This window comes from Chaetura pelagica, unplaced genomic scaffold (assembly GCF_000747805.2).
Source record: "Chaetura pelagica isolate M959 unplaced genomic scaffold, ChaPel_1.0 scaffold182, whole genome shotgun sequence".
Lineage (NCBI taxonomy): Eukaryota > Metazoa > Chordata > Aves > Apodiformes > Apodidae > Chaetura > Chaetura pelagica.
In genome coordinates, this window is record NW_009952442.1 from 164,327 (window position 1) to 175,234 (window position 10,908).

The following is a 10,908-nucleotide window of genomic DNA, read 5'->3' on the forward strand; positions in this document are numbered from 1 at the left end:
GACCTGATGAATGTCTCTCAATACCTGCAGGGTGGGTGTCAGGAATGGGCCAGTCTCTGTCCAGTGGTGCCTGGGACAGGACGAGGGGAAATGGCCCCAAGGGACAAGACAGGAAGTTCCAGCTCAAGATGAGGAGCAACTTCTTTGCTGTGAGGGTGACAGAGCCCTGGGCCAGGCTGCCCAGAGAGGCTGTGGAGTCTCCTTCTCTGGAGACTTTCCAGCCCCATCTGAACACGTTCCTGTGTGACCTGCCCTGGGTGTTCCTGCTGCAGCAGGGGGGTTGGACTTGATGATCTCCAGAGGTCCCTTCCAACCCCAACCATTCTGTGATTCTGTGATCTATTGCTCCATTGATATTCTATGAAAAGTGCAAGCAAAAATGAGGCTGATACTCCCTCCAAGAGTTCTTCTGGCCTCCTTCAGCCTTCAGAAATGCTACTAGGCTTTACATGTATTTTTGCCAGCTACAGGCTTGGCTGCACAACTAACTCATGCTTACTTTCCACCCAAGATCTTGGAATCCAATTCCCTGTACTGAAACTCTGCCCAGCTCACTGTTCTGGCTAATGAAAGTACTTAAGAGATATTAAACCATCTTCATTTAAAGTAATTCTCATTTATGAAGAATTATGAAGACAGGCTGTGGGAGTTGGGGTTGTTGGGCCTGAAGAAAAGACTCCTGGGGGACCTTAGAGCACCTTCCAAAACCTGAAAAGGGCCTGTAAGAAGGTTGGGGAAGAGCTGTGCACGAGAGCATGTAATGATAGGACAAGGGGTGATGGTTTGAAGCTAAAGAAGGGGAGATTTAGGTTGGAGATTAGTAAAAAGTTCCTTAAAATGAGGGTGGTGGATCAGTGGAACAGGTTGCCTAGAGAGGTGGTGGAGGCCCCATCCCTGGAGACATTCAAGGTCAGGCTGGATGGGGCTCTGAGCAACCTGGTCTAGTGTGAGATGTCCCTGCTTCTTGTAGAGGGGTTGGACTGGATGACCTTTAGAGGTCCCTTCCAACCCAAGACATTCTCTGATTCTATTAAAAACTAAGGTCTAGATCTTGTCCAGAGGCTGTTATTCCTGCTTAGGGCTCCCTCTAGACTTGCAAACCTCTGCAGCAAGAGCTCCCTCTGAGCTGATGGGCTGAGAAACAGGGAAGAGAATCTAGGTGCCAACTGGAGATGGTGAAATTCTACCCTTCCCAGCAACACAGCTGAGGTTGTCATGCTGGAAGCTGAGCCCCACTAACAGTGGAAGGAAGGAGTTCATCATTTTGCATCAAGAAACAAGCCAAGATCTCCACCCATCTCATCTCTATGTATGAGGCACTTGATTTGGGACTGCCTTGAAGAAAAGAAAAAAGCAAGAAAGAAGTCTTCTGACCAGCCCCACCCCTGGAGTCTGCAGGCAAGCCCTTTGGAGAGGGGAGAGATCACAGGGAGCTGGAGGAAAAGCATCACCAGGCAGCTCAAAAGGCTTGGTCTGCCTGCTCCTCCCCCATCCCCACCTCCTTCCCCTCGGGCTCTCTTCAAATATCATTCATTTTATATACAAAGCTGTGCAGAAGGATCAAAGATTTGCTTCATTTTAGGCAAAACCAAGGTTTGGATGAGCTGGTGACAGCGTTCTGAAAAGAAAACAACAAACCCCACAACCCAAAACCCTAACCTCCTCCAAGGTAACAGAGCAGAAGTAGGTGTGTTTATTTGTGGTTCACCCATTTCAACGTGTGGTGGTGCCAGTGCACGAGGTTCAGAGCCTGTGACAGGGGACACAAGGACAGAGGGGCCACCACCACCTCCTGCACTTCACGGATCACTATCAACAACAACCAGTTCAGACCTGGAGACACCAGGAAATGACTGAGTGCAAAGCAGAGCTCCTGGATTGAAGAAAGGACATGACCTGCTTTAAGGACTTCACTCTGCCATGACATATTCAAGGTTGCACTCAAGTCTCTGTTTCCATGTTAACATTTTTCTTTAAAACCCAAGATCACAGAAACCCAGACTGGTTTGGGATGGAAGGGACCTTAAAGATCATGTAATTCCAACCCCCCTGCATGGGCAGGGACACCTCCCACCAGCCCAGGTTGTTCCAAGCCCCCTCCAACCTGCCCTTCATGGCAGGAGCAGCCACAGCTTCTCTGGGCAAAGATTAAAAAGTATGGTGGAAAACAAGAATTTGACCAAAGCTATAAAACAGCACCTAGTGATCACACTTTTGGAAAGCAGTAAGAAGATGCAGGTTCTTTTCAGCTTTGCAAAATGTGATTCTTTAAAAATCAAGCCTTCTTCTCCAACCACCTCCATTTAATTTTGCCAGAAGACACCAGAGATCTGTCTTGTGATGTCAGGAAGTCCAAGTAAGAAGAAAACAAGTGGACTTCTTGCATTCTCCAGCCAGCCAACAGTTGTCTCACTAAGTAGGGCAACACCCCTCAATGATACACACCTCTGTTAATGTGTAGGCTTCTTCTGCTGTGCATTCAGCTTTCACTGTGGGGTTACTCAGGGCAAAGATGATGGGTCTGTCATTGATAGAGGCCATGGCTTTGATCACATCCTGAGAGAAGAGCCGCCCAGCGCCGGCAACTCCTGAAGGAAAGGGACACACACAAGGAGGGCATCAATACTTGACTGCCTCAGGGTAGGTGACAGTGACAGCAGATTGAAGTTCATGGCACCCCTGAAGTCCTTCTAGCAAAGCATCACAGGCTCCTCTAGCAGCAGGAGATGGAAATCAAGGCACTGCTCTGTTAAAGGCTGCTTAAAATTCTCGTTTTCACAGGAACATCTAATTAATCATAGAATTAGGGAATGGTTTGAGTTGGAAGGGAGCTTAAAGGTCATCTAATTCCAACCCTCCTGCCATGGGCAGGGACACCTCCCACCAGCCCAGGCTGCTCCAAGCCCCATCCAACCTGCCCTTCAACACTGCCAGGGATGGGGCAGCCACAGCTTCTCTGGGCAACCTGGGCCAGGCTCTCACCACCCTCACACCAAAGAGCTTCCTCCTCATGTCTCACCTCAATCTCCCCTCTTCCAGTTTTAATCCATCCCCCTCATCCCATCCCTCCCTGCCCTTGTCCCAAGTCCCTCCCCAGCTTTCCTGGAGCCCCTTCAGGAACTGGAAGGTGCTCTAAGGTCTCCCTAGAGCCTTCTCTTCTCCAGGCTGAACAATTTCCCCCTCTCTCAATCTGTTGCCAGAGCAGAGCTGCTCCAGCCCTTTGCTCATTTTCACAGCCCTCCTCTGGACTTGCTCCCAACCATGTCCTTGTTATGTTGAGGACTCCAGAACTGGACCCAGCACAGGAGTTGGGTCTCAACAGAACAGAGTTTAGGGAACGGAAACCTATTTTATATTCTTTTTTTCTATTGATCTGTGTAAAGAACACTTAACCACTGCTTGGATAAGTAACTCCAGGTTCTCCCCAGATGATTCATCCTAGCTGGGTGTTAACTCTGCAATTTGATACTGGTATTTCTGACCACACCCAAACACACAGGTACTAATCCATACCAACAGTGCACACCTGTACACCAGCTACAAGCTCCAGGGTAGCTACTCAGCCACAAAACGTTGCTTTTCCAAAGAGAACTGCAGAGTTGGATCAGGAAATACCTGTAACCCCATCTCTACAGACTGCCACTGTTTTTCATTTGGAGCTGAGGGCATCAGAACAGGTAGTTACATCCCCCCAAAATTTCATAACATACAGATTAAGGTATCACAAGCAAAAAAAAACTCCCAAGAAAACCTGAAGCTGATTTGCATCAACTAAGTTGCCAAATTTGCAGGTATTTTTTTGAGCTCAGAATTCAATTGCACCCAGAATTCAATTGTGGCACAAATCAGCCAGTGGAATAAAAACATTTTAAGGCAACTTTAAAAAATGATATTTCAAAACAGGTCTACAATGATCAATTTCATTTCACCTTAGGTTTCTGCTGCTGCAAACTTTGAGGAATAGCTTTATTTCCATTTTAAAATGTGAAAAGCAAAAGATGTGTGGGTGTGCCCCTGAACAGTTAAACACCTAACAGTCATTAGTGAAGTTTAATATCCTAATTAGATTGTCTCAGCAGACATTTGCAGGACTCAACTTTTGTTAATCAATAACTACATCTGTCAGTGACCTAAGAGGTGTTGGTGATTTGCAGGATGAAACAGCTCCTGCTGCTGTTGGCAGATTCTGGCCACAGGAGGGGACTGGGGTCAGAAAAAGATTTGCTCCATGTAGGGAACTCCTGTAAAGCAGACAAGGTGGTGTTTGTGACTGCTTTTTCCCTTTCTGCTGGTGCAGGGAATGTGTCTGGGCAAAACGTTTTGGTTTTGTCCTCCTGGCTCTTAATGCCCTTCATTGCAGTTTGAGTTGATTGTGGCCATGAGAAGAGTTTTCTAAGAAGGGTCTGACATCAGCTGGACAAGGAGTAGAGGAAGCAGTTAGCAAGGAGAGGAAATGGGCTCCAGTTGTGCCACGGGGGGTTGAGATGGGATGTTGGGCAGCATTTCTTGCTGGCCAGGGTTGTCAGGCCCTGGCCCAGGCTGCCCAGGGCAGGGCTGGAGTCCCCATCCCTGGAGGGGTTTCCAAGCTGTGTAGATGTGGTGCTGAGGGACATGGGGCAGGGGTGGCCTGGGCAGGGCTGGGGGGATGGCTGGACTTGATGGTCTGAAAGGTCCTTTCCAACCTAAATGATTCTATGATTTGATGACACAAGATGCAGGAGCACCACAGCTTCAGTGGAGGATGCACTGAGAACCAGCCTGCAGCTCAGCCCATTTCCAAGCAGAAAAAGGAACTGACACGTTCATCTTCCTGCCACCAGCAAAACACAGATCTCTGTCACCAACCTCCTTGCAGCCACCTCAGCAAATCAAATGCAGCAAACAACCAAATGATGGAAACACAGACACAGAAATAACCTTACTTACCAATAATAGCTGAAGGTCGAAGTACATTCACTGCCTCTACAAATGTCTTTGGTATCTGCTCTGGAGCCTGATGTGTAAATGGTTCTTGATTGGAATCCACCATTTGTTCTCGGCCCTAGAGATGCAAAGTTGATGATCATTGTTTTGGTGAGGCCATGGAAAGGACTGGCCATCTGCACTGTGGTATTTCAAAGCACCCCTACCTGAACCAGTAAACCATACTTGTCAAACATCCATATCCTCCTGTAGGCTTCCTCAGCAGAAACTCCACTTTCCATCATGGCCATGACAATGAGGTTTGCAATGCCCAGGGCAGCCTTGGGGAGAAAAGGACTTGGGTTTGGAACAAAGTCAGCATAACCACCACCCAGTTCAAGATGCCCACAAAAATCATGTACTCAGTCAGCTCTGAAACACAGGCAATGTTTGCTTAGATGGGGACAAACTCCTGGGATCAGTGGTGGCACATCCTGAAGAAGAAAGAGATATGCAGGTCTCCTGGGTGTTGTGTCCCCACTGCTTGTACCAGTTCAGCAGCCACAACAAAGCAGCTGAAGCAGACAACAAGAACAAGCTATTCCAGCAGCCCTCCTGTCAGAAAAGCAGCCTTGTGTTTTCTGTCCAGCTGCTTTCCAAACCTCTCCCTGCTCCTACTGCCTGTGAGGGCAAAAAGGGGGTGCTGGCAGGACCTCCCTCCACACCCCTTCTTCTCCTGGCTCTCTGCACATGATGCTACCTCTGGCAGGAGAAATAAGACAAGAGGGAAGTGCAGAGCAGCTCCCAGTGCTCAGGCAACAACAAAACCTCAGCCAATTATTGCAATCTGGACCTTCCCTTGCTGGAGAAATTTCCAGCTAATTGAGTTATTTTGTCAGCACCACAGAAGCAATTTTGCTGATATACCAAGAAGCAGGTCCTGAGGCTGCTGCCCCAGTAACTAACTGGTGTCTGCTGCCAACAGCCACTGATTTAACTTGCTAAGAAAACCACTGTGCACTTCTCTCCAGTGCTACACAAATTAACAGATGTTCCTCCCCTCTTTCTTACTAAATCATAATTTTATGGTCAATTCCCCTTCAGCCACCCACAAGTCTCTGATGCTTCTTCCAGGTCCATGTAAGAAAGTGAAAAACTTGAGCCACTGCAAATGTTAAAACACCTCTCGAATAATCATCTTTTAGCAAGTAGGTCCCTATTTCAGCTTTCTATAATATGTTCTGCAATTAAATTCAGAGAATGTGAATCTCCACAAGTCCTACAGAACCAGAAAAAACACAGTTAACTCTCCTGTTGCCCTAGAGGCCTTTAGAGAACTCACCTCTCCTGCTCCAAGGAACAGCACCTTCTGCTCTGAGAGGGGTTTCCCAGTGGCTTTCTGTGCTGCCAACAGCCCTGCCAAGGCCACTGAAGCTGTCCCTGTAGAAGCAGGACAAATCTAAGGAGAGCTGAACAGATCTACATGGCAGATTATGCTTGGAGGCAAGTTTTGGGTTTGTTTTGGGTTTTTTTTGCACCTGCATTAAGGACCATAAACCAAGGGAATACCTTGAATATCATCATTGAAGGTACAATATTTCTCCCTGTATTTTCTTAAAAAGCGAAAAGCGTTGTGGTTCCCAAAGTCTTCAAACTGGATCAGTGTGTTCTGGCCATACCTGCAGAACATGGCAAAGATTCCCATCACCAGACACATCAAGAAATCAAAGAGAATCATAGAATGGTCTGGGTTGGAAGAGACCTTCAAGATCATCTAGTTCCATGGGCAGGGACACCTCCCACCAGCCCAGGTTGCTCCAAGCCCCATCCAACCTGCCCTTCAACACTGCCAGGGATGGGGCAGCCACAGCTTCTCTGGGCAATCTGTTCCAAAAGAATTTGAAAACAAATCCTGCATGTAGTCAATTGTCCTAGGAAAGAAGATGGCCTCAGACTTTCACTGCTTCCAACAGTTCCATCTCTGTTCTGTGCATATTTACCTGATAACTACAAGCAGCATGTTCTAAGTCACAGAGCAAATCACTGCAGAGCCAGAAATACAATGTCCCTTCACTTCTAGTCCTGTCCTTCTTCCTCAAGTGGCTGTTTCAAGGACAGTGTGTGAGGGAGTTTTTTTGCCAGCTGTTTTGGCCCTAATTCCATGGAGAACAGTCAGTGTCATACCTGTCTGTGATGGCTTCCATGAATTCATCAATTAGGTCATCGTAGACCTGTGAGCGATCCCTTTTTTGGTACAGGCCCATATAAAATGGATCTTTTAAGAGTGTCTGCAAAAGAATAATTCAAAGGCAGGAGCAGGATGAATCACTTCCTCAGTACACACTTCCCAGAGTTCCCAGTAACACATTTCACACCCAAGCTCCTGCATTTCTGGAGCCCCTGGAACTGCCTCCAGCCTGTATGGATGGCTCAGTGATTCCAGCTGGCACCTGAGGTTGGGGATGGCTGCTTTTAAAGTGGAACAAATCAACACTGTGCACAACAAACTGTTTTAAATATATCTGATTCACATCTTCTGACTTCTTCCAAGTCAGGTCAACCTGACTGTCTATTTTACAGCATCCCAGCATTCAAATGACTTCCAAATGTGCCATTTCACTGACAAATTAACTGGAGTTTTTCCATCATTGATATCGAGAGTGAATTCCAAATCTTGACATGAAATATTTGGTTTTCTCTTACATTAAAGTGCTCAAAGAAAAATCTTCTCTTCTAGGACCAAATGCTCTTAAAGAAATACTGTCCACAGGAATAACTTATGGTAGGCAAAGTTCAGTGCAACTCACTGGATTATCAGTTCCAACGTCGATGCACACAGGCAAGCATTTGTCTGGATGGATTCCTGCACAGGCTGTGTATAAACACAGTTTTCCTACTGGAATTCCCATCCCATACACACCTAGGTCACCAAGACCCAATATTCTTTCTCCATCAGTGACAACTACAGCCTGAAAAGAAAAGCAGGTGAAGTTAGGGATGGTCACTGACATTCATCAAGTGTAGAGAAATAGCAGTTGTGGGGTTTTTTTTCCAGGCAAAAATTCAGGTGTGTTTGCAGAATCAAAGGAAGAACAGATGACAAGGAATATTTTACTTCATAATCCTTCATGTTGGAATCTGCTACATTCCTTTTCCTCTGCTGAAATCAACTTCCCAAATTCCTGAAAGGCAAGTGGGGAAGAATCCAAGCTGCCTTGTGGAACAGCAGCTTGCAACTTGGGTTGAGGATTTCCCCTTGTAAATCCAAACATCCAAAAGTTTGGATAAGTAGAAATTCACCTCATCTCTTCTTGTGGTTCTTGACCCACCTGAGTCACCAAGGTTTTAAGGGCAAAATCTTGGACTCCCAACTACTACTTCTGTCCTGAGGACAAGATCACCTCTCCTGCTGCTGTGTGACACAGTAAGCAAGACCCAGAGGTGCATTCTCCAACACCTCCCCAAAAGGTGGAACAATGAAGTAAAACAAGAAGTTGGGCAAATCTCATTCTCATCCTCCTTGTTTACTCAAACCATAAACCTCCTATTGAAGATAAAAATACTGCTCTGGAAGAGATGGGTGATCTTTTTCTTTTGCCATCATTGTCCAACTACTGCCAAGGGTGCATTATTTAGCATTTACAATTTCATCACACCCTAAAAAATCTTAAGATTCTTAAGAAGCTTAAAAAAATCTCAAGAAGCTGAAAGAACAACTAGAAAACAAACTGCACAGTGGTAGTACCTTGACATCATTCTCTGGCCAGTTGTTCACAATTGACCTTATGTGGCCTCTGTCTGAGATAGAAATAAATAAGCCTCTGAAAGAAAAAAACAACAAAACAAAACAAAACACAAAGCAGGAATATTTTGTAGGTGGCAATTAGAAATTTCCTCTTGCTTTGCAAAACTACTACATGTCAAACAGCACAAGTTCCTTCCAATTGAAAGCCTGGCAATCACTGACATAAATAAGGACAATTCTCTCTATTCAGCTACTTGGATACTAAAATTAGAAGGTAGAGAAAATGCTTTTCATGATGTTTACTTGGGATTTCACACTACTGCCTTGAATAATCCTCCAGGGCAAAACAGCTCTGGTGTGTACACTCCCCTGGAAGGATATGAGAAGGGAACAGGATCCTAAGCCTGGCTTCACCTTGGTGAATCTCCACTCACAAGGTGGTGGAGGAGACTGTCTTCTCCAAGCCCAGTGAATTCTCCTCTGTGGAAACATGGGAAGGGAGGCAAAGGAGCAGAGGTGAAGTGTCTGTGGTTCTCCTGCTCCAGCAAGGCCTCTGTGATTAGGAGGAAAGGGCATGAAAGGCTCAGCAGAGGTGGCAACAGACAAATTCCCAACACTTGGCAAGTGCTGGTTGTGGGAAAGAAAGGGGCACAGCCTGAGTTCCAGCCCCTGCTGCTGTTTCTGGTACAGACTCCTAAGAGGGGGAGAGTTTTCAAACTGGTCTCTAATTACCTACAGAGATGTGGAAGAGGAAAGTAAGTATGGGAGAACTAAGAGTAGATCCTTCACACTCCCCCTGCCCCAGATCAGGAGCAAAACCATGAGTGTCCCACTGTCTTTCTCACAGCATCCACACTCCACAGCTGAGTCCTGAGGGCAGCAAAGGGTTAACCTTTCCTCCACACAGCACTAAAGCCCTCAAGCAAGAGGGCTCTGGAAATACACTTGGAATTGCAGGATGGAAATGAGCTGCAATGACTGCCAGGCTGAACTGGTTTCCTCAACACAGAACTAATAATCTGAATGGTTCTTTTGAATTTTTCTGCTAAACTCAAATTAGATCCCAGCCAAGAGTATTTGTTGTGTCAGAAGAACTGGAATTGACTTCTGGTAGCACAGCTTTCATAGAATCATTAAGGTTGGAAAGGACCTTAAAGATCATCAAGTTCCAACCCCCCTGCCATGAGCAGGGAACCACTAGACCAGGTTACACAAAACCTTATTCAACCTGGCCTGAAAAACCTCCAGGGATGGGGCATCAACAACCTCCCTGGGCAACCCATTCCAGTTCCTCACCACCCTTAGAGTGAAGAATTTCTTCCTAATATCCAACCTAAATCCCTCCCCTCTCTCAGTTTAAAACCATCACCCCTTGTCCTATCACTGTCTTCTCTGATGAAAAGCCCCTCCCCAGCTTTCCTGGAGCCCCTTCAGGCACTGGAAGGTGCTCTAAGGTCTCCCTGGAGCCTTCTCTTCTCCAGGCTGAACACCCCAACTCTCCCAGCCTGGCTCCAGAGCAGAGCTGCTCCAGTCCTTGGATCATCTTGGTGGCCCTTCTTTGGACCTTTTCCAACAGGTCTATATCTTTCTTGTGCTGAGGGCCCCAGAACTGTACACAGCATTCCAGGTGGGGTCTCACCAGAGCAGAGTAGGGGGGCAGAATCCCCTCCCTGGACCTGCTGGCCACAATTGTTTTGATGCAGCCCAGGACACAACTGGCTGTCTGGGCTCCAGCACACACTGGTGGCTCATGTCAAGCTTTTCATCAACTCCCACCCCCAAGTCCTTCTCCTCAGAACTGCTCTCCAGCCATTCTTCCCCCAGCCTGGATTTGTACTGACCCAGGTTGCACAGACTTTAATACACAGGGGAATATATCTCATAAATCTACCTGAAGTTACTCCTCCTGGACAGACAGAGAGATGGGATGACCTCCAGAAATCCCTTTTCATCTCCACTTCCCTCTGAATGCTCTGTCCTGGGACAGACTCACAGATATGGTTGTGAGAGCTGGAGAAAGCCACAGCATCTCCTTGGAATGAAAGAGTTGTGTGGCATCTAGGAAGAGCTGGAAAGGGGGCTGAAGCCCTGACCTTGGGGTATTGATGTGACAGGTACCACCTCTGTGTTCAAACCTTCTGGTTTCCAATATAAACTGGGTCTTGAGGTATTACTGAATGAACTTTTGCAGCCCTGAACTGGCTTGAGTCTTGTGTAGCTGAATCCCAAGGAAAATGAATTAAAACATTTCCAAACCTCAG

General features: G+C 46.7%; 1 protein-coding gene across 1 annotated transcript in view; it reads right to left on the bottom strand.

The window, feature by feature from the left end:
• ME2 (malic enzyme 2, NAD(+)-dependent, mitochondrial) overlaps positions 1–10,908 on the bottom strand; it is a 30,644-nt gene that overhangs the window by 4,817 nt on the left and 14,919 nt on the right. Inside the window, exons 4-11 of the mRNA XM_010008494.1 lie at positions 8,648–8,723; positions 7,710–7,871; positions 7,087–7,190; positions 6,472–6,581; positions 6,245–6,342; positions 5,130–5,243; positions 4,927–5,041; positions 2,446–2,588 (exon numbers count right to left, since the gene is read on the bottom strand). Coding sequence (XP_010006796.1) covers positions 2,446–2,588; positions 4,927–5,041; positions 5,130–5,243; positions 6,245–6,342; positions 6,472–6,581; positions 7,087–7,190; positions 7,710–7,871; positions 8,648–8,723 — 922 coding nt within the window. The remainder of the gene's footprint in view (positions 1–2,445; positions 2,589–4,926; positions 5,042–5,129; positions 5,244–6,244; positions 6,343–6,471; positions 6,582–7,086; positions 7,191–7,709; positions 7,872–8,647; positions 8,724–10,908) is intronic.